This window comes from Microplitis demolitor, chromosome 5 (genome assembly GCF_026212275.2).
Source record: "Microplitis demolitor isolate Queensland-Clemson2020A chromosome 5, iyMicDemo2.1a, whole genome shotgun sequence".
NCBI lineage: Eukaryota > Metazoa > Arthropoda > Insecta > Hymenoptera > Braconidae > Microplitis > Microplitis demolitor.
Window position 1 is genome coordinate 23,688,337 of NC_068549.1, and position 14,019 is coordinate 23,702,355.

The 14,019-nt window shown below is 29.5% G+C and overlaps 1 protein-coding gene across 1 annotated transcript in view; it reads right to left on the reverse strand.

Moving 5' to 3' along the window:
* Positions 1–13,992, reverse strand: part of LOC103570718 (protein cortex) — a 30,238-nt gene extending 16,246 nt beyond the window's left edge. Inside the window, exon 1 of the mRNA XM_008548550.3 lies at positions 13,776–13,992. Within this exon, the coding sequence (XP_008546772.1) occupies positions 13,776–13,883 (108 nt within the window). The 5' untranslated portion in view covers positions 13,884–13,992. The remainder of the gene's footprint in view (positions 1–13,775) is intronic.
* Positions 13,993–14,019: the final 27 nt, after the last annotated feature.

Consider the following 14,019-nt stretch of genomic DNA (forward strand, 5'->3'; position numbering starts at 1 on the left):
TCAGTAATCGTGTGTACCGATTGCACACGTGGGGTATCTCATCTCGACCTCCCGACTCTTGGTAATACTATTTAAATGTTCACCCTCGAGCTCCTTTTTGAGATAAGAATGATCGCCACGGGCCGATAAAATCCAGCTGACTCGGTCTCTGGCACTCCTGACTCTACTTGCTACTTGTTATACCTCGCTTAGAAGCAGTAGTAGACTATGTAGACTATACCAACTAGTAAAATTAAAGCCATAATATATACAACTTAAAATGTATATATAATACATATACATATCCTACATATCCTAAATGTCCAGTGTAGTATAAAATGTACGAGTTGAAAAGACGAACGATCGGAACGATGCCTAAGAGTTAAGTGTATAAGTAGTAGCAGTACGACTTGGAACTTGCACTTGTAAATGTATCAATACATTCTTATGGGCAACGACTACCTATATACTACTTATACAACATTTAATCCTTTCCTAATTTGTTTCTGTCACTTTACTGACTATAATTTTATATTAATGATAGTTTTCATCATGATAATATACTTTAAATTCAAATATAATCATTTAAAAAAAAATTATTGCAGATAAGAGAACATATATTTATAATCAGCTAATTGGCAATCGTTTATTTAATTATAATATATAAATTACTGATAACCATCGACATCTCATTCTCGCAGGTTATCATTATTTCAATTGTGGCCAATAAAAATATTTTTAAATAACATATATATTTAAAAGTATTTTTATCTTTTAATTAACTATCGTCGAGATAAATTGATTTAAACTATATATGCGAAAAAATGAAAAGAAATAAATATCAAGTATTTAAGTAGAATCAAGTAAATTTCGCAGGTATTGGTAGAATATTATATAATAATTATCATCGAAAAGCTGTTGAACGAGATGAATTCGAAGGAACTATAAGTGAAAAAAATAAATAAAATATCAGAATAGTAATATATAGAATGAAAAAGAGAAAAGGTCAAGTAACGCAGAAAAAAGATAATGATATATATCTAAGGTGGATAAAAATAAAATAAGGAAAAGGATGATGATAATAATGATGATAATGATAATAGTGGGTATACACTTATAAAACTACTTCACCTTATTAAGGTAGCTATATCATTAAAGCAAGCCTATATCACCTATTACTCCCTTTATCCTTTTTTATTCTATTCATTTCCGATTACATTGACAGTTTGAATTTTAATCTGCACTATGTGATATTACCAATATCCATCCAATTATTTATTTTAAATAATATTTTTTGAGTTGTTAAAGTATATGAATTATATATTTATTACAATAAATATAGTGAACGATAAAAATTATAAATATTTAAAATTTAATCTCCGACGGAAGTGAATTTGTTTTATAATCGCCGTTGGTTCAGTTGGCGAAGGCGTGATGAGTGAGGTTCATCTGTCTGAGGTTTAAACGTCTGAACAGAGGCCATATATTGGATTAACTTTTATCATAATGCGATTTTATTTATCAGATGCCTATATCTCTTTATATATATATATATTATAACAAGTACATATATCTAGCTAGTTGGTTGGATGGGTTGCATGCGCACTTGAAGTGAAATACCGTTTGCGTATTTCACTCGAGGAGAGACGCTATGAGTAAAATATATCGTGGCATGGTCCGTTTTACAACGACGATAAATTCTGGGTCTCCACCTTTATAACCTCCCACTACTTATAGTTGAGATACCCCGTAGATTTATAATATATAAAGCTTTATATCTTTCGGCTTTGCATACCAATTTAAACATCAATTTTCATCTCTCTAATGTCCTCACTGATTTTTAAAAATAAAACTTGTTCATGTAAAATTCTTTACTTATATATGTATATATATTTACTCTGGTGATCTGAAATGGTGTGTAATATATACAGCGGAATATGTGTAACAGAGAGAAACCAATCATGTTTCATGGTAATCCTCTTATAAATGTTAAAATTTCCTCTCGACAACCGCGACGGAGTTTGTCATAATTATTGGCCACAACCACACCACTGGTATCTTATATTGCGCCAGCCTTCATGGCGAATTTAAAACGAACAACGATACTTTAACCCTTGAATAAGAAAAATAAACAAAACTTAAATAAATTCAAGTAATCGAATAAAAAAAAAAAAAAAAAATTAATAATAAATGCAATCTTATGGGTTTAAGAAAAAAAGTAAACATACGTCTATATATGTTTGTGTTGACATATATTTCGCATGAATAAAGTCCAACAAGAAAATGGGTGTGGCCATTAGCAACTTAAATTGTCGTGTTGACTAATTGCTTCCAATTGACAATTACAAATTTACTGATTACCATAAAACCCCTCTATTATCTTACACTATTTATATCTCTTTGTGTCTACATATATAATAACACCCTGTAACCTCATTTATTTGCAATTACTTTATTTATTTACTTGATAGATTTTAGATGAATTACAAAAGGATTGGAAAAAAAAAACAAAAAAAAAAAAAAAATAATCTATAACTAGGTAGTAAACCATAGGCAAGTAGACAATAGGGAGTAGTTTATATACATTATTTTCTTACTGCTACTATAGTATACTGACAAGGAAGTAACTATAAAGTTAATGTGTGCGCAAGATTCTTGTTATCGGGTGGGCCAGCAGCGTGTTCATTAAACTGACATAAGAGAAAACACGGGCGTGAATAACTCGCTTTGAGGAATGCAAAGCATTGTTAAACAAGTCTCTAGAATTACCAACTATTCACTACCACGGTACAGTATATATATATATATATATATATATACTTTAAAGATATTGCTGAATTAATCGAATTACCAAATTTATTGATGACGCTCTCTCGTATCTCATTGAAAGACAGATAAATTATGATTATATTAATATATAATATTAATTATGATTTATAATATAGACTATAATAATGATTAAATCAATAATAATATTAATATTATAAGTATATTGAAATACTAATATAATCGGACAAGTGTAATTCCTCTTGATTAAATAATTTACTGAATTATAAATGATTGTCAGGTATGTATATATAGTAGATAGATATATGATATACATGTATAAGAAAAACAGGGGGTTAATTGGGTATCGTTAGTCAGGCCTCCCACTGATCCTGTCCTAGCAGATCATTCTATATATTTATATTGATCAACTACTATGGACATTAATCCATCCATCCATCTAGTAACGATCTACTGTCTACTATATCTGCTATAGCTCAGCTACAATTAACTTACAATTTTATCATTTTTTTATTTTCCCGCGTTTACGCAGGCATTAATTTATCATCATGAACTTTGCAACTAATAGTCGAGGCTTATGAAATATTATGCGTCCGGTGTACGATGACCATTTTTTTTCTTCAACAAAATTCTAACTGCCATATATATATATATATATATATATATATATATATATATATATATATATATATATATATATATATATATATATATATATATATATATATATATATATATATATATATATATATACTAATAGTAGTCTAGTGTCGCTTAATCTTGTTATTTTTTTTAACCTTCTTAATGTTTTAACTGACTATATGATTATTCCATGTCATCGATATGGCATCTTAGTAATCGATCATCGCTTGATGCGAGAGATAGTGAGTAACGCGAAAAGACTGGGATAAAGAGAAACAAGGCTATATATATATACTCTTCTCGGTGCTATATATTAAGTGTAGCTATATAAGAACTGGCTTACTAGTACTCGGTGATATTAGAACGTAAGAACTGAGTTCCTGAATAATTGCCTGATGATGATTCGGATGCTGATGCTTTAACTGATAGCAATCTACCAGAGAAAAGTAACAAGAGATTGTTTTAAATTCATGATAATTAAAGATATTATTTTTCGTTATATATTTATTATCGCATTAATATCGTGCAGAATACGATTATATATACTGCAGTACAGGAAGAATCTTATCTCGATCAAGACCCCTACGGAATGTGTATATGTGTACAGATATATATAATATGTATATAAATCCAAATTTATATGTTAAAGACTGAAAATAAAGTATAATATTAAATCCCGTGGAACTGTATCTTGCGAGAATACGTAATTTATATATAAGCATGGTAAAAAATAATTTATTTTTTCAGTGTTCTCAAGCAACGCAAGCAAGCAAGAGAAATTTACTTAAACCAATAATAATTTATTGGCTCAAGAAAATCATTTTCTTTAAAATGGTATTCTTGGTTCGAGATTTTTTCTCTTAAATCAAGTCAATTTTTTTATCAGTGATCGAATATTCCATGTTTATTCTATCGAGGGCCAATGGCTGAAAAATACGCAACTTTTATTTCATCATAATTAATTATATAGATATGGAGTCGCTTGATCGTCCTTGGTGATTTATACCGATCTAAATATCGTATGGTGTTAATGGTGTTATGTACACAGAAAAAAAAAATACTGTTTTTAAGTATCTGCATGTTTGAATCCTCCCGAATAAATATTTGTTTAATCATAGTAAAAATATACTCCAACCAAGTAATATTTTCTTAAATTAAGAATTTTTATACTTATTTTACGAAAATATTTTTGGTTGGAGTACATTATTAATAAGATTAAACAAATAATTTTCTATTAACTATTATACTTGTCTTTATTGATATATATATATACAAAAAGTGAATTTCTCACGCTATATTCATGAGTCACCATCAGCATCATGACAGACTGCAGCCAGACATAGGAAAACAGCCTGAGATTAGTCGGACATCGATTGCAAGTTTACGATACATATAGAAACAAGTAGTCCTCTTATTCTGTATAGATAATTATTATTATTATTATTATTATTATTATTATTATTATTATTATTATTATTATTATTATCATCCCGACATAAACTCACGTAAGGATTAATTATATTATTGCCATAGCCGTCGATTTAATATATTTTATTTTTCTATATGTATAACTTTGACATTTACTTTATGACAATTATCATAATTGACAGCTAAATATCATTTTTATTATATAATTTAAAAAAAAATTTCTATCGTAGCTATACATGTACACACATATGTATACCGGTACGAGGTATATCAGAATGTTTTAAATTGCGTGGGTGAATAGAAGAGGAAGTGTCAGGTCAAAGGGCTGTAATGTGGGTGTCCCTAACACACTATAAATGTACATACATTGTTAAATGTTGTTTGTATAATAACAATAACAATAATAATAATAATAATAATAAAACGAGACTAGAACTGTTTGGTTGATAGTCATGGTGGTCACCTAGACATTATTATGCACATATACTTTCGTTCTCGTTTTCCTCGATTTCTTTGGCTAAAATAACAAAAAAAAATCTTACGAAATCTTACGAGGCTTCAAGAGGGATAAGAGCAACAGAGAAAGTAAGATTACGAGTATTAAATTTACACGAGTCGCGTCGCCTTATTTCTTCAACGCGATATCTTACTGCACGCTTGTCGCGACGACACTACTCTTATTGAAGAGAGTAGAGAGAAGAAGACCCGGTTAACATGTTGTTAACTCTCAAGATGTGGGACAGCCAATAGATGTGCGGCTATTAAATTTATTTCATCAATAAAATAAATTTAATAAAACGACAATGAATAAATATATGTGTCAATAAAAACTATTGTCTCTCTTCCTACGTTTACAATGTAAACATATACATATACACGAAATATAATATATACTAATATTATTGCATAATTATATTTCAATAGACCGCGTCAAGACGTCGAAAGGTCAATGGCAATCCAGTTTTTGTTGTTTAATAATTAAAATTCCTCGTGACTTGATATTTTTTAATTACTGTTCAACAACTAATCTAAATAATCTTTGAATTTAAATAAATAAAAATATATCCATGAATATATAGGTATTTGGTGGCAACACTTGTGATGCTGTGGTTTTTAATAAAGTGGTCAAGTAACTTCTGACTAGCTATCTGTAATAAAATATCATTATATACAATAAGTTTACTTGCTGTCGCCGATATTAATAATAACAAAACCACAAATGTGGTTAATATTGTTGGATTATTTACACGCAGGTGCGTTATTGGTTTTTTTTTTTTTTTTTGACTTATCTTGGCTATCAACAGAAGCAGCTACATCTGAATGTACTGATTCGTAAAAACTGTTATTTCTATATAAAAATAAACAGTATAAGAAGTGAATTATTAAAAATGGTTAGAGTGTTCAGATAAATATATATATATATATATATTAAAACTCTTATCAACGAGCACGGTTGAATGAATTTTAAAAATCCGATTAAATTCAAGGTTAATGGAAGTTGTCAAGACCTGTAATCGGGCTTCCTGGTGTATACTTTCTGGCTTTATTATAACACACAAACAGTATGTACAAGATCGTAAAGTCAAGCTTTCAATTGTATGTGTCTGCTGTAATCATATCACCGTAGATTCACTCGTACCTTGAGAATTATATATAATCAACCACTTATCTCATTTTATTTTCTGATGCCCTTTCAAGAGCTCTTCTGTGTTTTGTTACCTTACTGGGTTTTTTTTTTTCTCTATACTGAGAACAAAGCTACTAAAAATTAACTTTCTTGGTACAGAAAAGTATTGTAAGTTACGAGATAAAACTGATGGAGCAGGTAATAGATAATATATAAACTAAAGCAGAGGTATGTCTAGTTGACTTGGTTCTACTTTATATGTACAGATTAAAAGGATCAAAATAAAATGTAGGATTCAGCCAAGTAAAAAATAATAGCAACAAAAATAAGACTGAGAATGAGACGAAAAAGAAGAAGAAAAAGAAAAAGAAGAAGAAGAAGAAGAAAATGCCGCGGTAGCCAGTAAGGAGTCAAGAGATAACGTGTAATGAATGCGATAGCTTCTCATGCTTCGTCTGCTCCAGCTCTTTCATTTTTTTTTTTTTTTTTTTACATTATTTTCTTGTCCGAACTTCCGCATATGTTGCATTGTTGGCTTCTAGATCCATTAACCAAGTATTTATTGAGAGCCTCTTATCAGTGTCAACTTTACGATGATAACACTTAAATTCATTCGCGAACCAGTTAGTAAATATTTAAAAAAAAAAAGGGGGGCAAACAACTTATACCAATGTTATGTATAGGTATATTTATATCAGGTGAAAGGTTAAATAATATTATTATTATAATTATTTATGTATGTGAGCTAATTATAAATTATTGACACCATGTAGACTGTGTACATCAACGAGATCTTATAGACACTATATTAGAAATAGTGTGTGTGCAAGCTGAATGAATAAAGAATAATGGCTGTCTTATTGTGGCATGTTGAACAAAATCAATCCAAAATAAAAGAGCTAGACTACACGCAAGAGACTTTATTCGTATATATATATACATATTCTATAGACAAGAATTAACGACAACATACGACACGAAGAAACGATAATTGGACACCCGCCGTTGGTTAACCAGGAAATTCATAGAATTTTAACTGATGATGATCTAACGTTAATTTTAAAGTAATATAATAAAAAAGTTTAATTATTATAAAATTTATTTTATTCAAGATAAAATCTTACATTAAATAAATTCACCAATGATCCAGAGTTAATAATAATGAATATAACTGAAAGACATCAATCCCTAGAGAGTCGCGCCATCCGTGTTTACAAACACATAATATTCTTTTTATTGATGTCTCAGAATCTATGAATGAATAAAATCCTGACCTGAACTATATTAATGATTAGTGATAGCGACTATACTGATGGAAAAATACCTGTTTCTCATCTTATAATATCAGAACTAACGTTTATGTCAGTAATAGTAAATTGAAAATATTTATTATTATTTTTTTAATTTCTTGTTCATTTAATAATTAATAACCGTTGAAAGCATTAAGTTGGGCCTGAAGCAGTATTATAGAAATAAACAACGGCGGCTGAACTACGTCTAACAACCGGTAACCAGCATCAATAACCTGCAGTCCAAGAGCGGATAAAAAAACCGGACGCTAGCTTGACAACCCCAATCCTCATGTATATATTTTTATCAGAGACAAAGCGATAAATATATATTTATTTATATAACAATGACAAATAAAATAAATTAAAACTAATAATAATAAACTAAAAGCAATTTCTTACAATCAACCAACAAGGTCTTTCTATTCTTCTATATAAATATATATTATATAGTCTACTGCTAAATGCAATAATGATAAGGATAAGGATAGTAATAATAATAATAATAATAATAATGATAAGCTACTAGAGCTACAGGTATTCGAGTTCTTGATTCGACTTATGACCTTATGCCTACCACGATATATAATATCAATGCACTATTATATTATTATTATCTATTAATTCGGGGCCACATTAGATGGGTATCATCATCACGACTTTGTCCTCTTATGTAGATATCGTACTATATCTTAAAAAGCTTGTCCAGTAGATAGTATATATATATATATATATATATATATTTAAAGTGTGATATGTAATACTCATAAAAATCAAGATGATAATAATAATTAGTTGAATAAAAAACAAAAAAACGAAAAAAAAAAAATATTTATCGTTAAATTAAAAAATAAATAGGTATAGATATTTATTTTGATGGCTAGTAGTGTTACTCTTGAAGGCAAAGTAATACTGATCTGACACCATCAGCAGCCAACAGCCAACAGCCAGCAGCATGCACAGATATTATATTCTGGGCTGGTCTGGTCTGGTCTGGTCTGGCCTGGCTTACTCTACTCGTTACTATTCACCGTATCAATTTTCCTCAAGACTTTGTTTTAACTTGGTTCGTTACTCGCGTCACTTTAAAATGAACCGAGGAAACAAGACAGTAGTATATACCTTGTATACATTTAAAGAGAGATAAAAATAAATAAAATACGATGATGCAGTTAAATAAATCGGATCGCGGCTCTTCTACAGCTATTTCTTCTCTTTATATATATATATATATATATATATATACATATAAGATCAAGAAATCGCAAGGCGCGCCACCCGTGAGCCTGCGATCGCTAAATCACTCGGGGACGACGTCTCCTCTGCCCACTTTTCTTCCTCTCACCATTTACGGATCAACCATCTTGCCCTGTCTTTATATATATATGTAATATCCATGTAGCTAGCAGCAGCACACACTCTTATTATATTGCACCAGCAGTGCGCTGTATCCCTATATATATATATATTATATTATTTACCCCGCCGCATACAGTAATTGCAAATCCGTATAGCTATATACCAAGCAGCATAATCTGCTGTGCTCCTCATCAGTACACTTTACTCAAGCTCAGAATTGTCACTTTGATTTGACGTCAATACAATTTATAACCAATATTCTATACATACATATACTCTTGTACAGGATATATATATATAATTGTATTGCTACTTTTTTATGGATTGGATAGATAAACAAAAAATAAATAAAAAAAAAAAAAAGAATACCAAGAAATTCATGACTATGTAACTTTTCATGCTTATAAAAATAATTTATTACATATATGATATATGTACTTAAATAACTAAGTACTATAAACAAATAAAAGTAATGCGTATGGCTATATATGTATATATGATATGTAAGTTTATAATTGCTTCATCGTCGGGTTTAATGGTTTATTTGAAATTTTCTATATGTATTATTTTTATTTTACAGCATGCTGTAGCCGACCTAGAGGAAAAAAAAAAAGATTGCAACTGACTTGACGAGTTTATTTGAGACTCGGTGTAGAAAAAGTATATGCTTAACTATACAGATTGCAGCAGCAGCAGTAGCAGCAGTAGCAGCAGTAGCAACAGCTCATGAGAGCTAATTGTCTTCTCTCACATCCCATATATTATACTAAAGACTAAAGAGCAAGAGGTATTTTTATAATTTTATTTATTTATTTACTGATGCCGCTATAAAAGTGTCAAGAAATATTTATTTTTATTTAAGAAAAAAATAAAACTTAATTCTAATGGCCAATTAATTGATGTTCAATGTACTGATTGATATTAAATTTTTGTAGGTATAAGCAGTAGTAAGAGATGTTGTGAGTCAGCCATTACGTCTTTTATTTGTTCTATTCTAATAGTAAACTCATATCCCTAAGGGTTTCCACCCCTTGGAGTTTCTCTCCGCCTTTCGTTCCCAGCCTCTCTACTCCCAGTTTCAATGTAACAACCTAAAGTTTAAGCAAATCCCGCCATACCAACTTCTCAACAGCAATCTACGGAGCCCATAGGTCGCCGCCGATAGGGATGCAAAGAAGGGTGTGGTCAACAAAAAAAAAATATACACATATATGCTAATCGTTAGTTTTTTATCCAGAGGGAAAAAAAAAAATAAAAATATGAAAAGGGTTGCCAAGAGCAGCCTGAGCTCCATCGATTTTTCTCTCTCTCTCTTTTATTTTTTTGTGCTCTCATTTCCCCCTTGTTACTGAGTCCCTCTATACCCTGGCCATCACTCCATTTACCCATAGTCTACACACATTCTACTCACACACACATTTACCTAACACCATCCCATGTCTCATTTTATCGTGAACGTGCGTTAAAAAACGATGCTGCGGATATCATGCAGTTCCAACTAAACGTCATATTTATCGTTTATTTTATAATTCTGTGATCTATATATTTTAATATTTCAACTATATTAATAAAATGATACTATTGTTATAATAATATACATAAGAATTGTGTGCACAAGTGATCAAAAACGTCATATCAAGTAACAAAACATTAGTGAGTGATCAAGATGAGAAAAATTCGGAAAAATGGTGCGAGTGCATATATATATATATATATATATATATATAGAAACATATATATATGTAGATATATAAATTTATATATATATATGTTTTATTATATATAAACGACAGAGGCTTTTTCATGCGCGATTCGACTTGTAAATGCGCTTGCGTGTAAGTATCAAATGTTGTAGCCATTAAAAAAAACTATATATATTTAATAACTATAAAATAAATTAAAGTCTCTATAATTGTCTCGAAGATACTTATGCATTATATATGGATCTGGAAAATTATCGCTTGAAATCTATACTTATCTCAATGGGCAATTATAATTATTAAACTTTTATAATTATTATTACGGCATCATTAAAATTTATTAAAGAATAAGTAAAATAAAATAAAAATAAAAAATAAGCATTTTCTCTTTTTTTACCATTTACTTTGATGTATATTTTATTTTATATCCTCTGGGCGCATTTAGTTGAGGACGTTGAGGAGCATAATCGTAAGTAAGGCGATAGACTCGATAGTTGCCGGTATTAGATAGTAAGCGTGCAAACGAATAATAATCCGCTGCACAAACATTTACTCCATTACTTCAGTAGCTACGTACCACATATATAATGATATATTCTCCTACTTGTTCGTCTTATTCCTTGTAATTATTTTATTTTTAAATTTTCATTTTCATATATTATAATAGCTACCGGTTTGCAATCATCACCAATAGATATACTTTTAAATTATTATTCATTAGCAAATATAAATTAAACTTGTTATCAGTTTTTCGATATATATATATATATAGTTGACAGTATTGAGCCCTTATCTGATGTTGTTTTGAAATAAATTACTAATCTCCAGTTATCTTTAGTTATCGTGTAAAATAACAAAGTCTGCGAAGGGAAAGGGAAAAAACAAAGCTACATTAATGCATATGTATATAGTAAGCCCTTCAAGTTTATATCATGGAATAAATAATCGTCTTATTATAAAGGATAGTAAATAATCCCTCCCTTCTACTAATGGTAAACTTTCTTGTCCATAAGTGCGTCGTGTCACGCGTAATAAATACTATAGCTGCTATACGCTGGAATTCTGAATTCCGAAAATCGTCAGCGATATGCTTCGGTATCGTGGGTATCCTGGGTATCGTAATAGGTATCGTGCCTTGAACCAGACAGTGTCGGAGAGTCGACCCAAGTCAACCACTTCTGGCGTTCTGGCCGTTCTGGCTATATCAACAAATCCAAAGTCCACAGTTACATTTATGCTATGGTATACTATACTCGACTTATCTTGCCATATGATTCTTTCTAGGGATTATTCTGAATAAATAACAACTCACTTGACCCCAAATACACTTATACTTAAATTTTTTAAAATGTATCTAATACTTAAATAATATCATGGTAACTAGGGTTGATTTGGGCCTTAGTGGTCCCGTGGTGACTGCTATTAAATTCTACTGGCCTGCTAAGTCCCAAGTTACCTCTGGTACACTCTACTCATCAACTCATTTTTATTTATTAAATTTGTATTATTTATTTAAAAAAAAAAAAAAAAAACATTATGTTTCAGAGAACATAAACCGACTTTAAATAAATTATATATAGAGAAACCGCTTGAGAATTGAAGCAAAAGGTCCCGCGCGAATCTGCTATCTGATATTATTACTCAAAGTAACCACAAGCTAAGAAAGAAATCTAAAGATGCATTAAAAGGGTTGAAACTATTAACATTAAAACTAGTTTAAGTTTATGTTTATTTTTTAAATAAAAAGAAAGATTAAAAATAATCGGTATAAATTAAAAAGTCCATAAAGACATTGTAAATCTGAGTTATTTTCAGACAGCGACACAATTATACGCAAGCTAAGCGTCGTTAACGAACAGGAAAAAGTAACTGAGACGATAAGCGTGAAAGAGGATAACGTTGTTTAATTTTATTTATTTATTTCTTCTTTTAATCTTTTATCACTAAACTGCCTCGCGACTTTGGATAAATAATTAGCAATTAAGAATACGATCATGAGATAATATATTGCTGAATTTATAACATTTTCTTTTCTTATTTCCGATTACAGGTTTTATTATAATTATATAAAAATAATCATACATATATCGATAACTGCATATGTATAGACGTGGATAAAAAAAAATAATAAATGTATAGAAGAATAAAAGGTATATATGTAGGCATATATATTTATATATACCAGGGAATAAGATAAACTCAAGGAGATGGAATAATCCTCCATGAAATTTGCGAGTCATCGGCAATGCTATTCGATTTAATTGAGTTTCTTCTTCTCTCTCTCTCTCTCTCTCTCTTTTTTATTTATTTATTTTTTTAATTTTTTTTTTCTCAGCACCAAGTTTTTAACCACTCCTTTCACCTTAAAGCTAAGTCTTTTATCTTATCTGTGATGCATCGATTATATGCAATAACACATGAACCGTAATACCGACACAGCTACTATCACGCTAAATAGTAATTCATCGGTATATTAATCGGTTCAACTGACCGAACCCAATTATGGAATCTTATAGAAATCTTATATATATTAACAACATCAACAACAACAACAGCTTAAATTATAATAAATATGTTGCTAAAAGAGCTTATTACACGATTTTATATTGCTATGCTATGCCTTTCTATAAGATATCAAATAATAACGACTATTAATCAGCCGACTATCGATGCAAAGAATTTTATACATGCAACCACAATTTTCATACTAAAAAAACTTAAAAATACTTGGTTATATTTTTAACATACCAAGTTTTATAAATAATTATGAATAATAATTAATCATCAAGCGATTATTTAAAAATAAAAATTGAATAATTTGTTGAGGCAGAGGTGGGGTTTCTATGCGGCATGTGCCTTGTTTTTAATAAATGCAATGCCCTTAGAAATCCCAAAAGTGTCCAACGTTAATCACCACTTTATATAATAAATACGTATATTAATTTTTCAAATTATAGTACTTACTATTGTTAAATTTTTTTCTAATAAACATGTTTGATGTAATCCTGTAGAGATGTTATCACGAAATTGAGGAAGAGCACTAGATATCTGTCCTAAATCACTTCTCAACATTATTCAAATAAATGTATATAATTATTAAGGCATTAATTTATAAAAATTCACTAGTTTTAATTAAATAATAATAAATTTTAAATTTCAGGCATTAAAATTTTAACGACGTTTACTGGTTAATGATTAAATTAAAACT